Below are 16,627 nucleotides of genomic sequence, written 5' to 3'. Positions count from 1 at the left end.
AGGTGTGAGAGGAATAGCACAGAGGGTATAAGAGAGACAGCAGAGAAGGTGTGAGAGGAATAGAACAGCTTGTTTGACACTAGGCCTACATAGGCAAGGTGTTAATTAGCATGTACACACACACACAGAGCATAATGGAGTCTTGCCTACTCATACAAATGAGAGGCTTTGCCTGCGATGGTACATGAGTTAAGGAAAACGACTAGACACAAAAAAGATTAATGACAATTCTTTACGCATTCATTAAATGCCGGCTCCTTGGAAGTTATATTTGGGGTTGAGTCCCTCTCACACTCAGGGTTCAAATACTGCATGGCCATGCATGCAGAGGCCAACGGGGGACACGCACAAATATACATGCTTCTTCTAGCCTGCTTCATAAGCTGGTCACACTTACATGATGATGGTTTTCTTTGGTATTTTAGTCTCCTGCTCGGTGACTACAAGGAAAGCAGGATTGGGCTTATGGAGTTAGCCAGACAAATAAATAGCCAGCTAATGTTTATGACAAAAGACTACAGTATCTAAATTGTTGATGAACTGATGGTACGTCTTTTTCTTTGAATTATTGTGGCATAAGGCATACTTCATCTGTAGAGAATGTATCTGGTCAAATAGGAAAATGGTTAAACTAATGCACCACGGTACATGTATGAAAGGGAGTATTCCTACCTTCGATGGTGATCGCCTGCTCTCCTCTCCGAGTCACAGCAGAAGGAAGGCACAGATCAGCTGCACACCTCGCACTGCCTAGTCGATTAGACAACTGGGATGGGCAGGGAGGAGGATACATTAGGCTCACTTAACCAATGGCTTCATCTTATCATGGTAATTTCTCATGAAAATGCAATTGGATGCAAAACATCCAAATCATGTAAACACTGTTACATGTTACCTCTACTATTTGTCTCTATGGTTTTCATTTATATTGATCATTCACAAGTTCATAACTTAGGTTGGCAGCAATTCCGGTGAGGTGGCTTGCAAGTCCAGTGTTTTACAACTGTATGGAATGGTTTCCTGGACCCAGATTAAGCCTAGTCCTGTCACGCCCTGACCTTAGAGAGCCGTTTTATTTCTCTATTTGGTTAGGTCAGGGTGTGATGTGGGGTGGGCATTCTGTTTTCTGTTTCTATGTTTTGGCCGGGTATGGTTCTCAATCAGGGACAGCTGTCTATCGTGGTCTCTGATTGGGAATCATACTTAGGCCGCCTGTTTTGCCACCTTAGTTGTGGGTAGTTGACTGTTAGTGGCCTGTATAGCCCTAATAAGGTTCGTTCGTTCGTTGGCTGGCGACAGTCTTAATAAAAAGAACTGTACGCTCACAACGCTGCACCTTGGTCCAGTCATTTCCCTGACGATGTTCGTGACAAGTCCTGAATTAAGAATGTCTATTGAAAGTACATTCCAGTCCAGTACTAGGCGTTATCTGCCTGGGGAACCGGCCCTATATTCTTTAACTGTTATAGGCCTACCTCACATTCGTAATGTCCCAGGTCTCTCTCCGTAGGGCCTTTAATGACTAGGACCAGTACTCCACTACGGGACTCACTGTAGGTCTGATACTTCTCCTGGTCAGTCAGCAACCTGCCCTCCTTGAACCACCTGGCCAGAAAACACACAAAACGGTTTATTGAGAGCTCTCAAAAAGGTTTATTTCAATACTTATTCATTATTTTATGTATACTTATTAACCATTAAGAATGGGTAACATAATGACGGCAGTAAGAAGAAACAAATGCCACAGTCCGATGTAATTAAAAAAGTTTGAGGGGTGAGAGAGCCTATCAGAGGGGTGTGGTGGGGTGTACTTGTACCTGATCTTGGGGCTGGGAGCGCTCTGAATGGTGCAGGAGAACTGAGCATCCTCACCAACGGTAAAAACAGCATTCCTCATCTTGTTCACAAAACGAGGAGGCACTACAACACACACACACACTCTTAAAAATAGTGTTCTTCTCTCATAAGAATGATAATTATCATCCTGGACAAGCAAAGTATCCCTCACTCTAAGCTGCTGGGAGGAGCTATCGGAGGATGGGCTCATTGTAACGGCTGTTATAGAATAAAAGTAACGGTATCAAACATATGGAAACCATTTATTCCATTCCAGCCATAACAATGAGCCCATCCTCCTATAGCTCTTTCTTCCCACCAGCCTCCCCTGATGAATAGCCATGATTCTCATGAATAGTCTGGGCTTGAATTTGCGAAAGTGAATATGGCAATGTTAGTGTCATATCCCCTCTGTAATGGAGACTGACCTTGGACAGTGATCTTCCCCAGGGTGCTGGCGTTGCCTGCGGTGCTAGTGGCGAAGCACATGTACTGTCCAGAGTCATCCACTGTCATGTTGTCCAGGATCAGGGTGCAGGAACCGTCAGGGTCCTCGATGATGATGTGGTGAGGGTCAGCCTCCACCGCATGCCCATCTGTCATCAGAGAAGGAAATAGTGTGAACACGTGAGATGTTTCTACATTCATGCAGTGTGACCACAGTATGTGGAGAAAAACAAACGTCATGTATGTTACTGTATGTAGTTCATTGATATTCTAAAACTCCACACGCACCTATTGCGTATGCACAGTGGTCTCGCTGGTGCGTCTCTTACCCTTGTACCAGGTGACCACAGGTTTGGGTACTCCAGTAACCTTGCAGGCCAGTTTCACTGTCTGTCCCAGCTCCACTGTGCAGTCAGCCAGAAGCTCATCAAAGTCAGGCATACCTGGACAGGTAGAGGCATGAATTTACACATCAATCTAACCTGAGTGGAGGGATGACACATTTTATTCAATGACCGGTCAAATAATGGTATGCAATTTTAAAATATAGTTGTTCGATGGTAAAGGTCAAACTATGCCTCTCTGTTTGTCTACTGTGCGTGTCAGGTGGATCTGACTGAATGTGTGTGTGCGCATGTGCTGTGTGTGTCGGGGTGGATCTCAAATCAAATGCTATTCGTAACATGCTTCGTAGACTAACAGGAAGATAAAAAAATGTAACAAAAAATACAAATAGTGACAGTGAATAACAAATAAAAATAATGAGTAAAAAATAACATGGCTACACTGATCCGAGTGAATGTGTGTGTGTGTGTCGGGTAGATCTGAGTGAATGTGTGTGTGTCGGGTGGATCTGAGTGAATGTGTGTGTGTCGGGTGGATCTGAGTGAATGTGTGTGTGTGTCAGACTCACTCCAGCCGGGCATGGTATAGCGCTGCTGCAGGTCCCTGAGGTCTCGCAGCCAGGAGTTCTTGATGATGACGGTGCGAGCCTGAAGCGTGTACTTCCTGACAGAGTCCTCGCGCTCGTGCCAGATCTCAAAGGCCCGGTCGTCACCCTCCACTGTCTCATTCACGTCTATGTTGTTCAGCTAGAGAGGAAGACAGACAGACAGATAAGCAGTAGTCATCATCGAGACAAATTATTGACTTTATTTATTTGTTTGTAAATCCTTTCTATGTCATAGGAAGAGTGACAACGACGATATATTCTCTCCACCAGCAAGAATCTTTTACTATGTCAACCCTGAATACCTGATTGGAATTTGATGGTATTTCTTTAGTGCCTTGCTTCAGTGGATGGCCATGCTGAGAGATCTGAAGTATAACAGAAAGAGCAATAAACAGAATCGTACCTTCATCATGTTCTTAAAGACGTAGCCCTGGGTGTCTGTGTTGGAGTCTCTCTTGGATTTGCAGATGACGACATAGTTTTTGAAGAGGAACGCGTGTCGACGGTGGCCTCTGGAGGAGGACCTTACACCAGGTGCACCCTCCCACATCATGAAGGGTCCCTGTCACAAAACACAACATCACATCTCACCACATATCAACTCAAGCCAAGTTAGACTATTTAGGCCCCAACTGATACAGTAGCTCTAATACGTAAGTCCATAGTCAAAGACTCCAATTCCCAAAGTGGGCATCATTCAGTCTATGGTTTAACTGGGGCTGTCCTTTTGGTCACGTTTCTCTTGTAAAAGAGGTATTCTGACCTCAATAGGACACTCGTGACATTGTTTCCAGATGAGTCACCTGTCTGATGGGCTCCCCCAATACATCCAGAGTGGCAGGGTAGTTCTCTATCATGGAGACGTGGTGTGTGTTCTCTGAACGCTGAGGCAGTGATGAAACCATGGCATAGGCCTCCTCCAGCAGGCAGCAGTTCTGACCGTTCCGGGCCTTGTTCCTGATCAGCTCCTACAGTCACAGGAATGGGCACAACGATTTAAGATGAATACTGGCAGTAATATTCCAACCAGGTTCTAATGAGTACATTTTCCTATTATAAAAACATGGTAATTCCAGCTCTGGTGCATTCATTCATACTGTTTGGAATTGTGCACGTGTGGTAAGAACAAAGAATAGGGATAGATTCACTCATTTGGGAACGGGCAATAGTGAAATGTGATACATTAAATATAACTGTGTAAAACAATAATTGACATTGAAACGCTAGGGTTGTACAATAACATTATGTGCGACCCTCAGGGACCTTGGACATTAAGGGGATGTGAGTATAGGAGGGACGGCTATGTAATGTGGAAGGGAGGGGTAAGATTCCTTAATTAAAACTTCTTTGGGATCGGTGTCCCTTCCACAGGATGGTTGAGCTAACGTAGGCTGTTGCGATTAGCATGAGGTTGTAAGTAACAAGAACATTTCCCAGGGCACAGACATTTCTGATATTGGCAGAAAGCTTAAATTCTTGTTAATCGAACTGCACTGTCCAATTTACAGTAGCTATTACAGTGAAATAATACCATGCTATTGTTTGAAGAGAGGGTATAATTTTGAACATGAAAAGTTATGAATAAACAAATTAGGCGCATTTAGGCAGTCTTGATACAACATTTTGAACAGAAATGCAGTGGTTCATTGGATACAATGATGCCATCTAGTGTCCAAAATCTAAATTGCACTTGGGCTGGAATAATACATTATGACTTTTCTCTTGCATTTCAAAGATGGTACAATTTTTTTTACAAAAGAACAGTTGTTTTTTTCTTTGTATTATCTTTTACCAGATCTACTGTGTTATATTCTACTACATTCCTTTCACATTTCCATAAACTTCAAAGTAATTCCTTTCAAATGGTACCAATAATATGCATAACCTTGCTTCAGGGCCTGAGCTACAGGCAGTTAGATTTGGGTATATTATTTTAGGCAAAAATTGAAAAAAAGGGGCTAATCCTTAATAATCTGTCATTCTTGTTTTGTTTTTTCATGAATGTGTATGTTTGATGTTGTCTGGCCTATGCCATGTCTCTTACCATATCACAGTGCATCTTATTGTACATAAAGTAAATATCTGTGAAAATCAGACTAAAGAAATACCTAATTCCCTATTTACAGCATTAAAGGGTGATCGCTCACCTTGAGCGAGGCCTTGTACTTCTGGATTCTGTCCAGGGGTTTCTGTAGGTAGGCATTAATGCTCAATACAGGCCCTTCAGCAGGGTCGGCACTGGCCTGCTGTTTGTCTGTGTACTTCTGTGACAAAGACAGACAGCAAAGGTTTAGAAATGTGGCCATTACTAGCCTTACATCAGCAAGCCATTATATTGACAAAGATGACAACACAAACACATTTATGACCATTTGTGTTAACAGTATTTGTGAAGGGTTGACTTGCCTTGAAGAAGTGGTGTACGGTCTTGTCACTGATAGCGGCCTCTGCCTTTTGCTGGCCTATGAGGTACTGGAGGTATTTCTCAAAGCCCTCCCCGCTCCTCAGGAAGCGCATGGCCACGTCGTCATCAGTGTCGCACTCGCGCAACTTAGGGAACATGAACCTGCACAACACACATTATGGGGTCAATTCATTTAGCAGCATAACGGTAGTATATAATGGGTAAAACGTCAATACAATATAACCAGCTAGGTGATTTCTATACAGGTATTATAAAGGGTTTATGAAATCTTCATCGGGATAAGGGGCAGCATTTTCACTTTTAGATAAATAGCGTGCCCAAATTCAACTTCCTGCTACTCATCCCCAGAATATAAGATATGCATATTATAAGTAGATTTGGATGGAAACACTCTGAAGTTTCTAAAACTGTTTGAATCATGTCTGTGAGTATAACAGAACTTATGTAGCAGGCAAAACCCCGAGGACAAACCATTCAGAATTTGAGGTCACTGTCTATTCAAGGAGTTTTCATTGGGAAACCAGATTTCTAAGGGACTGGTTTGCAGTTTCTACCACTTCCACTGGATGTCACCAGTCTTAGAAATTGGTTGAGGTTATTCCTTTGTGTAATGAAGAAGTACGGCCATCTTGAACAAGTGTCACGTAATGTTTACTGTTTGATAGTTGCGCAAGACCAGAAAGCATGCATGAGTTTGTTGTCTTCCTGTATTGAACACAGATTATCCAGTCTTCAATGTTATTGATTATTTACGTTTAAAAATACCTAAAGTTGTATTACAAACGTAGTTCGAAATGTTTTGGCAAAATTTACAGGTAACTTTTGAGATATTTTGTAGTGACGTTGGTCAAGTTGGAACCAGTATTTTTCTGGATCAAACGCGCCAAATAAATGGACATTTTGGATATATATGGACGGAAGTAATCGAACAAAATGACCATTTGTGATGTTTATGGGACATATTGGAGTGCCAACAAAAGAAGCTTGTCAAAGGTAAGGCATGATTTATATTTTATTTATGCGTTTTGTGTCGCGCCTGCAGAGTTGAAATATGCTACTCTCTCATTGTTTACTGTTGTGCTATCATCAGATAATAGCATCTTATGCTTTCCCCGAAAAACCTTTTTGAAATCTGACACTTTGACTGGATTCACAACGAGTGTAGCTGTAATTTGGTATCTTACATGTGTGATTTAATGAAAGTTTGATTTTTATAGTATTTTATTTGAATTTGACGCTCTGCATTTTCCCTGGCTATTGGCCAGGTGGGACGCTAGTGTCCCGCCTATCCCAGAGAGGTTTTTAATTAATCCATAAAAAGTTGCTGTTTATAAACAGGCCAGCTGTACTTACTCGCTATGGAAGGCCTTGATCTCGTGGATGTTCCTGAATATGGCCTCCTTCTGGCTGGTGATGTCAGTTGGGGCGTCAGGGCTCTCCACCTGCTTGACGTGGTGGGAGGTGAAGAAGTCCATCTCTTTGACAAACTCTGCCTCGCTGTTGATCATGTCCTGGATCAGTTGGCTGGGGGGAAGACAGAGCATTATGGATATATTATGGTTTGCCCTTGAGTGTGGTGGTGTTTCTTGCTTGTGCACAACACAGGCCCGAATCCTCATGATCTGTGAATGTAACAAGCATTTATTTGACACGAGTTATCTCATTGAGTTCATTTACTGAGTGTCTTAGTCACGAAAAGTCGAGTCTCAGGTTAAGTTTGGGGACTAATAGAAGATTGCGTGAGAAGGTCTAGACTCACAGTAGTCTTCTTTTGTACTCTCCTTCTGAGACCTCTTCTCCACCTGTCTCTGGGACATCACCAGCATCAGCAGACGGCTAGCCCACAATAGTTTAAATAACATTAAGAACACAATAACATTTAACAAAAATAGGAAACAGGGAGCGGTAGATGCACAATATTGGTACTAAATCAATTACTTAGATCTTGAAACAAACCTTGAGTTTCTTGTCCAGGTAGGCAGGTGACACCCAGCCCTGGCGGGATGGGGTGGTTTTGGTTGGTTTGGTCCGGACCAGCCATTTGAGTGGATGTGCCGAATCCAGAACCTCCACATACTGGCCCTCTTTCAAGGAAATGGTCTCTTTGTTGGGGATGGTGGGGTTGTAGTCAGCAGTAGCCACATAGATGTCAAACATCTGTAGGAGGAGGACATCAGACAAAGTCTATAACTAGCATGCTTATAAGTGCTCACATTGGCAGAGTGACTTTTATCAGTGGATTGAAGCACTGAGATATCTGAAGCACTGAAAGAGATTTGCCCAGAACTGGGTTCGCTGGAGGTGCAGGCCAGTTGAGGCTCTTTGCTGCACTAGGAGCTAAAAGGAATAAGTCAAGTCTGTATTCTATAGCCAAATCCAATCAAAAATATCAGAAAGAGAAAAAACTTGAAGGAAAATAGACCCATTCCAGCGTCATTAGAGAGGACTGTAATGACAGCCATGAACTGGAATGATGGATTCTCTTTCTATGGTTCCATACCTCTCCCCTGGCATCAGGGTCGTCAGACTCAGAGGAGGAGTCTGCGAGAATGGAGCTGGGGCGAGAGCGGCCGTGATGGGGCGAGGCGGAGGGTGTTTTGGTCTCATCGTCGCTATCGCCTCCCGGGACACGTAGTGAGGCTGGGGGAGGAGGGGGGTTCAGAGGGAGACAGCCAGGAGAACATACAATACACACACACACACACACACACACACATAACACAGTATACACATAGGCCTATATACTGTACACAAATTCACAGAAAGGGGGAATTGGCCACTGAAACACCCACAGACCACCTGGAATGCGTAGCTTTCGTGACCCCGAAAATAAGGTGGATATTTTATATATTTTATTATCAATGTCAAAACTGTATATTTTTGAGTCAGTACAATTAATTATTAAGATTTCCCAAAAGGTTAGCTAAGCTACACATTAGTACCATCAACAGTTTTGCTGCTACTGCACAAGTCATTTGATTCAATAGTTCACTATTACAAACGAGTTAGTTTTCCAGATGCATGCATAAGATGCTGTACAAATAAGACGTGTGGTCTTAAGGACTGGCCATACATGTCTGAGTGTCGGCATATATTCCAGCTACGGTATATGCTTTGCCGAGTATCAATTTCAAAGCCATTTGAATCATATGCTCAGGTAATCACAGTTACCTGCTGAGCCAATACAAAACATATTCTACTCATGCATCAAATAAATATTATGGAGCGCAAAAACATAAAGGGAGAGATATTTGATCACGTGTATATATACACACATTCATCATATATACTGAGAATGATGGAACTGTTTTGATGACAGCTTTGTCCACCACTTTACAATGGAATCCTGGCCGTTTTGTCTCAAAATATGTTCACGTGTAACTGTCTTCGACTGTGAAATACTGTATCTTACTTAATGCCGTCTTAGACAAAGAATAATACCAGTACATTATTTCCACAAGTCATCGCCTCAGGCGATAGCCAAGATATCCTCACTGTCGTGCAGCATGAACAGAGGGACGTCACTTTCTAACCCCTTTGTGGTTTCATACTCCTCTTTTCAATGAAACAATTCCGAGTAAGACCGGTGCAGAGGAGAGAACAGAGCATAAGCTTCAACGTCAAGAATCAGATCAAAAGCGACACTGACTTACTTGTGGAAAGAATGTATATGGCTTTCAGTGAGAGTAACTGAGATCTTAATGTACTGTGGATACATACTGGAGGCTTTGGGCCATGCTTCAATCCACTGGAGCACTTGATGGTTCTGTGCGCTGTCTGAATAACAGATTAACGATTGGATGAGAGCACGTGAGTGAATTAATGGATGGGATGGATGGATGGAGGGGGGAAGGATGATGAAATGAAGGCAGGACAGTCGTAAGAGAGGAAAGGGTGTAGGAATCCACACGTTGCTCAAAACACACGCAGGACAAGCATTGGTGAGTGCAAGGAAAGAGAAAAAGGCATCGTTGCTTATATAGAAACACACAAAGGAAATTGCGAGCAGCAAGACAGTGCATGACATTTTCCTTGAGCTGTTCATTCATAACGCCTGCCCCAACGATCTATTAGGAACTGACATATCCACAAACGCAGGAGTGCAGCTGTGGCATTGTTGGCATTGTTAGCTGGCCCTGTGGCTAATGAACTGCATGTGGGATAAGAGTAACATGTCATAACATGACAAACTGTTATGAAGTGTTATGACATATAGCTTGTAATGTTTGACAGAATTGCAAAATAACAAAGGCAATGCATATATACAATTTCAATTTAGACTTCTTCAGTGACAATGTATATATTTTTATTATGCTATAAAACACTATAAGAACATACTCTGTATTACTAGAGATGTACAGATGCAAATGTTTTTGCCAGCAATAAAAGCACACACACAGAAACCTTTTCCAATACATCAGGACTATTCCACCATTATTTCCCAGATATTAAATTGGAAATATTCATTTTAAAATGACCTATTCTATAAGTAACTAGAGGCAAATGAAAGGTAACACATCAATTCAAAATAAATTCTAATCAAATCGCAAAGTGCATTTACTTTACCTTAAATACACATGAATAGTGGAAGAACATTTATTAAATGTCTCACTGTCCTCTATTTTGGAGCTTTGATGGAACAGTCCGTGACACATTTCTACTCACCTTGGCTGATCTTGGCAGATACCATCTCTGTGATCTGAGAGGTGAGTTTCATAAGAAACTCTTCTGTTCCAACTTCACCTAGATAAGGCATTCTTCTGCCAGCATCCTCCACTGGTGGGCTGATAGTAATACCCAGAGGGATTTTGGTCTCTTCCTTTGGCCGTGGCGCTACGACAGAAAGCAGATCATACATTAGGAATGTTTCACATTAGAACTCGCTATCTGCCACGTACCTCATTATTATGTATATATTATAATGATTAAAAAAGCATGTATCATTATGTTTTCCTATCCCATAATATGTATTGGGGACCCCAAGGAAGACTAGCTGTTGCTATTGTAACAGCTAATGGGGATACAAACAAACAAGTACAGTATAGTCTTCCGTTTCTTACCATCCTCTACCTCAAAGTGGGCAGTGCAGATGGACTGGCCGGCCCTGTTGGTGGCAATGCAGGTGTAGGTGCCGGCGTGCTCAGAACCCACATCCATGAGGATGAGGCTGTGTTGGCGCCCAGACCTGGCCACCTTATATCCCTTAGTGTCTGGCTTGATCCACAACACGTCCTCAGCAGACTCCTCTTTCAGCCACGTCACCATGGGGGTGGGAGAACCTTGGAGAGGTGAGAAACACAGTGGGACTTGGGTATTCACATGCATGTTGTATGATGAATAGTCTCTCCTAACAGTGGTCTGTGGACTGGCATGTACAGTGCCTTGCGAAAGTATTCGGCCCCCTTGAACTTTGCGACCTTTCGCCACATTTCAGGCTTCAAACAAAGATATAAAACTGTATTTTTTTGTGAACAATCAACAACAAGTGGGACACAATCATGAAGTGGAACGACATTTATTGGATATTTCAAACTTTTAACAAATCAAAAACTGAAAAATTGGGCGTGCAAAATTATTCAGCCCCCTTAAGTTAATACTTTGTAGTGCCACCTTTTGCTGCGATTACAGCTGTAAGTCGCTTGGGGTATGTCTCTATCAGTTTTGCACATCGAGAGACTGAAATTGTTTCCCATTCCTCCTTGCAAAACAGCTCGAGCTCAGTCAGGTTGGATGGAGAGCATTTGTGAACAGCAGTTTTCAGTTCTTTCCACAGATTCTCGATTGGATTCAGGTCTGGACTTTGACTTGGCCATTCTAACACCTGGATATGTTTCTTTTTGAACCATTCCATTGTAGATTTTGCTTTATGTGTTGGATCATTGTCTTGTTGGAAGACAAATCTCCGTCCCAGTCTCAGGTCTTTTGCAGACTCCATCAGGTTTTCTTCCAGAATGGTCCTGTATTTGGCTCCATCCATCTTCCCATCAATTTTAACCGTCTTCCCTGTCCCTGCTGAAGAAAAGCAGGCCCAAACCATGATGCTGCCACCACCATGTTTGACAGTGGGGATGGTGTGATGAGCTGTGTTGCTTTTACGCCAAACATAACGTTTTGCATTGTTGCCAAAAAGTTAAATTTTGGTATCATCTGACCAGATCACCTTCTTCCACATGTTTGGTGTGTCTCCCAGGTGGCTTGTGGCAAACTTTAAACGACACTTTTTATGGATATCTTTAAGAAATGGCTTTCTGCTTGCCACTCTTCCATAAAGGCCAGATTTGTGCAATATACGACTGATTGTTGTCCTATGGACAGAGTCTCCCACCTCAGCTGTAGATCTCTGCAGTTCATCCAGAGTGATCATGGGCCTCTTGGCTGCATCTCTGATCAGTCTTCTCCTTGTATGAGCTGAAAGGTTAGAGGGACGGCCAGGTCTTGGTATATTTGCAGTGGTCTGATACTCCTTCCATTTCAATATTATCGCTTGCACAGTGCTCCTTGGGATGTTTAAAGCTTGGGAAATCTTTTTGTATCCAAATCCGCTTTAAACTTCTTCACAACAGTATCTCGAACCTGCCTGGTGTGTTCCTTGTTCTTCATGATGCTCTCTGCGCTTTTAACGGACCTCTGAGACTATCACAGTGCAGGTGCATTTATACGGAGACTTGATTACACACAGGTGGATTGTATTTATCATCATTAGTCATTTAGGTCAACATTGGATCATTCAGAGATCCTCACTGAACTTCTGGAGAGAGTTTGCTGCACTGAAAGTAAAGGGGCTGAATAATTTTGCATGCCCAATTTTTCAGTTTTTGATTTGTTAAAAAAGTTTGAAATATCCAATAAATGTCGTTCCACTTCATGATTGTGTCCCACTTGTTGTTGATTCTTCACAAAAAAATACAGTTTTATATCTTTGCAAAAGGTCGCAAAGTTCAAGGGGGCCGAATACTTTCACAAGGCACTGTATTTTTGTATGATGAGTGACCATATCCTTTATGGACGCATATTGTATCTCACACATGACCCTGATTCTTGTCCTGGCAAAAGAGAAGAGTGTTGCGGATACAGTACCTTCCACTCTGACTGACAGGGTGACACTGGCTCCCTGTTTCACCTTCCTGTTGCTAAACTTCTCCAGGAACCGTGGCGGCACCAGAGGCACCTTGGGATCTAGGAAGTAAAACATGGATGCAGATCAGTGTGACAAGTTATTGGGGCGGCAGGTAGCCTAGCGGTTAAGAGCATTGGGCCAGTAACCTACGGTCACTGGTTCGAATCCCTGAGCTGAACTAGATGAAAAATTGCTCCAATAAGTTGCTCTGGATCAGAGCGTCTGCTAAATGACTAAAATGTCAAAGGTAAAAAAAAAAAAAAAATAGGTAGCAGCGTAAGAATCAATCAATAAATTAATCAATTGGTATTATTTAGTGATAATTACATACCGTGCTCTTCTACAGGTGTGAGCTCTCCTGGACCTATTGAAAGAGGGTCATCGTGAATTCGGTAAACACAAGAATGTTGTGTTGTGTATAAAATAACATGCACATCGCAATGTAGACTAAAGACATTATCCAAAGTAGAAGACAGGGATCCCTCTCAGTATAAACCTTTCAGTCATGAGTAGACCTACCCAGAACCAGTATCCTAGCAGAGGAGTATGCTGATCCAGCAGCGTTGCTGATGTAGGCAGAGTACTCTCCTGCATCCTCCCTCTTCACCTCCAGGACCTCCAGACTGTGGACGTCTCTCTTGTCCAGCAGCAGGATCCTGTCTGAGGAACGCAGCGGGATACCGTCCTTGAACCAGTACACTCTGGGCGCGGGGAAACCTGGGAAATATCAATGGAAAGTAAACAACTAACCTCCCCTGGGGGGGGGGGGGCAGTAATTCCTCTTTATTTTGACTTATGGAACGGACCTCTGACGTTCCCGTGCAGAGACAATGTAGTCTAGCAGGGTCTTGGTGTGATTAATACAGAAGTGGTGGAGAGTACCCCACAGGCCAAACCTTTGACTTTCAGCTGCATCTTAGCGATGGGTGAGCCTGGGCTGACGTGCACATCATGGAGCTCATCCAGTACTTGTGGTATCTGCTCATCCTCTGCCATAGACTCAAACGCTTCAGTTTCCCTGAGGGGAGAAGATAGGCAGAGAGTAAAGGCTGTCAGTTGTTGGGTTCGTCATTTTGAACACTGAGATATGAAATAAATGATAGAGACGAAGCATGGAATCAAAGGAGAAAGTTAAGGGCTCTCCGTAGGAAGCCAGAAGGCTTTGGAATGTGTTTGATGAAGGAGAGGAGAGCGACGTGTTGATATAGGGAAGACAGATGGACATCTGTGGATTAGGTGAAGGAGGGGTTGAGGTCAGCAAATGAGGGGTGAGATCAGTTCCCCTTAAGGGAGTAATCAGGGTATAGTATCTGGTTACGTTCTTCCTATTGTGCATAGATAGACTGTAAGGATTGGAGAGTGGGAGTGTCTTAAGTGGGATATAAATATCTGGATGGGACAAGTGTTGGGTTGTCTTGATTACAGCTGTACAGAACCTTTAGGAAGAATTATACTTGGTTTTAGCTTCTCTAGTGTCTGTGGGTTATTTACTCTGAAAAATAAGAACCTAACAGGGTAAAGGAGTAACACGACCAGTGAAACGTTTCAGGTACTATTAGGAATCAGGTTTGAATTGTAAAGAAGGTTGAAGTCAAAGTCAAAGGCCTTGTTCGCTGGTTCTCTCATTCACCTAGACATGTAGCCCTTGGCGCTGATGTAGGAGCCTGTCTCAGTGGCATCAGCTGCAGTATCGTAGTCTGAGCTGCAAGACACTGAGGAAAGAGAGATGTATTACACAATGACTCGCAATCAATCCATCAATTAAGCAAGCAAGCAACCAACCAATCAATCTAATATGTTCTATACTTACTGTCAACCCTGAGCTCAGCCTTAGTGGCGGCGATGCCACTGGTGTTCTCGGCCATGCAGCGGTAGACGCCCATGTCAGAAGGCAGCACGGTGGTGATGATGAGCTGGTGGCAGCCCTCGTGTTCCTCGTTGATCATGTAGTGGTCATTCTCCTCCAGGAGCTTCCCGTCCTTGAACCAACGCATGCTGGGTGTAGGCTTTCCGATCACCACGCAGTCAAAGCTGACCGGGTAACCTTCAGGCACGTCCTGGCTCTGGAGTTCGGTCAGGAAGACTGGGGCCGCTGTGGGAGAGACAGGGACAGGGGAGAGGGGTAATCAGTTAGGCACAACAATAGGTTAGGAGTTTTTATAATTATGCAGGAGTTTAAAGTAACTGTCCAGTGTTTCAAGATTTCTATAAAATAGTGTATGCCCTATAATTAATTACAATAAGAGTGACATACTTTCAAATGTATCAAATGTATACTTTTGAAATGTTTAATTAAGTATCTTAAAAAGCATATTTTCTGTGTTGGAATGGTGTGGGCATACCCCAACAACAGAATGGTTTGGGCGTACAGTGCCTTCGGAAAGTATTCAGGCCCCTTGGCTTTTCCCACATTTTGTTATGTTACAGCCTTATTCTTAAATTGATTAAATCGTTTTTCCCCCCTCATCAATCTACACACAATACACCATAATGACAAAGCGAAAACAGGTTTTTCAAAAACTAAAATACCACATTTACAAGTATTCAGACCCTTTACTCAGTACTTCGTTGAAGCACCTTAGGCACCGATTACAGCATCGAGTCTTCTTGGGTATGGCGCTACAAGCTTGGTACACGTGTATTTAGGGACTTTCTCCCATTATTCTCTGCAGATCCTCTCAAGCTCTGTCAGGTTGGATGAGGAGTGTTGCTGCACAGTTATTTTCAGGTCTCTCCAGAGATGTTTGATTGGGTTCAAGTCCAGGCTCTGACTGAGCCACTCAAGGACATTCAGAGACTTGTCCTGAAGCCACTCCTATGTTGTCTTGGCTGTGTGCTGAGGGTCGTTGGCCTGTCGGAAGGTGAATCTTTGCCCAGTCTTAGGTTCTAAGCGCTCTGGAGCAGGTTTTCATCAAAGATCTCTCTGTACTTTGCTCCATTCATCTTTGCTTCGATGCCGACTAGTCTCCCAGTCCGCTGAAAAACATCCCCACAGCATGACACTGCCACCACCATGCTTCACCGTAGGGATGGTGCCAGGATTTCCATTCAGGCGAAAGAGTTCAATCTTGATTTCATCAGAGCAGAGAATCGTGTTTCTCATGGTCTGAGAGTCTTTAAGTGCCTTTTGGCAAACTCCAAGAGGGTTGTCATGTGCCTTTTACTGAGGAGTGGCTTCCTTCTGGCCACTACCATAAAGGCCTGAATGGTGGAGTGCTGCAGAGATGGTTGTCCTTCTGGAAGGTTCTCCCATCTCCACAGAGGGACTCTAAAGCTCTGTCTAAGTGACCATCGGGTTCTTGGCCACCTCCCTGACAGAGGCCCTTCTTCCCCCGATTGCTCAGTTTGGTCAGGCGGCCAGCTCTAGGAAGAGTTTTGGTGCTTCCAAACTTCTTCCATTTAACAATAATGGAAGCCATTGTGCTTTTGGGGACCTTCAATGCTGCAGAATGCTTTTGGTACCCTTCCCCAGATCTGTGCCTAGACATAATCCTGTCTCGGCTGTGTGCTCTACGGACAATTCCTCCGACCTCATTGCTTGGTTTTTGCTCTGACATGCACTGTCAACTGTGGGACCTTATATAGGCAGATGTGTGCCTTTCCAAATCATGTCCAATCATTTGAATTTACCACAGCTGGACTCCAATCAAGTTGTAGAAACACCTCAAGGATGATCAATGGAAATAGGACGCACTGGAGCTCAATTTTGAGTCTCGTAGCAAAGGGTCTGAATACTTCTGTTTTATTTGTATATAAACTTGCAAAAATGTGTTTTCGCTTTGTCATTCTGGGGTATTGTGTGTAGATTGCTGAGGAAAACATTTATTTATAAGGCTGTAACGTAAGAAAA

The 16,627-nt window shown here is 43.2% G+C and overlaps 1 protein-coding gene across 1 annotated transcript in view; it reads right to left on the bottom strand.

The window, feature by feature from the left end:
* Positions 1–16,627, bottom strand: part of LOC135558252 (obscurin-like) — a 97,276-nt gene that overhangs the window by 3,417 nt on the left and 77,232 nt on the right. Inside the window, exons 53-76 of the mRNA XM_064991973.1 lie at positions 14,588–14,869; positions 14,408–14,489; positions 13,674–13,795; positions 13,297–13,494; positions 13,109–13,141; positions 12,738–12,836; positions 10,721–10,939; positions 10,326–10,493; positions 9,381–9,437; positions 8,161–8,300; positions 7,617–7,817; positions 7,420–7,496; positions 7,014–7,184; positions 5,642–5,801; positions 5,383–5,499; positions 4,039–4,203; positions 3,639–3,797; positions 3,197–3,374; positions 2,613–2,726; positions 2,265–2,432; positions 1,818–1,920; positions 1,476–1,605; positions 673–766; positions 398–440 (exon numbers count right to left, since the gene is read on the bottom strand). Coding sequence (XP_064848045.1) covers positions 398–440; positions 673–766; positions 1,476–1,605; positions 1,818–1,920; positions 2,265–2,432; positions 2,613–2,726; positions 3,197–3,374; positions 3,639–3,797; positions 4,039–4,203; positions 5,383–5,499; positions 5,642–5,801; positions 7,014–7,184; positions 7,420–7,496; positions 7,617–7,817; positions 8,161–8,300; positions 9,381–9,437; positions 10,326–10,493; positions 10,721–10,939; positions 12,738–12,836; positions 13,109–13,141; positions 13,297–13,494; positions 13,674–13,795; positions 14,408–14,489; positions 14,588–14,869 — 3,280 coding nt within the window. The remainder of the gene's footprint in view (positions 1–397; positions 441–672; positions 767–1,475; positions 1,606–1,817; positions 1,921–2,264; positions 2,433–2,612; positions 2,727–3,196; positions 3,375–3,638; positions 3,798–4,038; positions 4,204–5,382; positions 5,500–5,641; positions 5,802–7,013; positions 7,185–7,419; positions 7,497–7,616; positions 7,818–8,160; positions 8,301–9,380; positions 9,438–10,325; positions 10,494–10,720; positions 10,940–12,737; positions 12,837–13,108; positions 13,142–13,296; positions 13,495–13,673; positions 13,796–14,407; positions 14,490–14,587; positions 14,870–16,627) is intronic.

The sequence above is a fragment of the Oncorhynchus masou genome, chromosome 17, assembly GCF_036934945.1.
Source record: "Oncorhynchus masou masou isolate Uvic2021 chromosome 17, UVic_Omas_1.1, whole genome shotgun sequence".
Lineage (NCBI taxonomy): Eukaryota > Metazoa > Chordata > Actinopteri > Salmoniformes > Salmonidae > Oncorhynchus > Oncorhynchus masou.
Note: the sequence above shows the minus strand (reverse complement) of the source record. Positions and strands in the feature narration are given on the sequence as shown.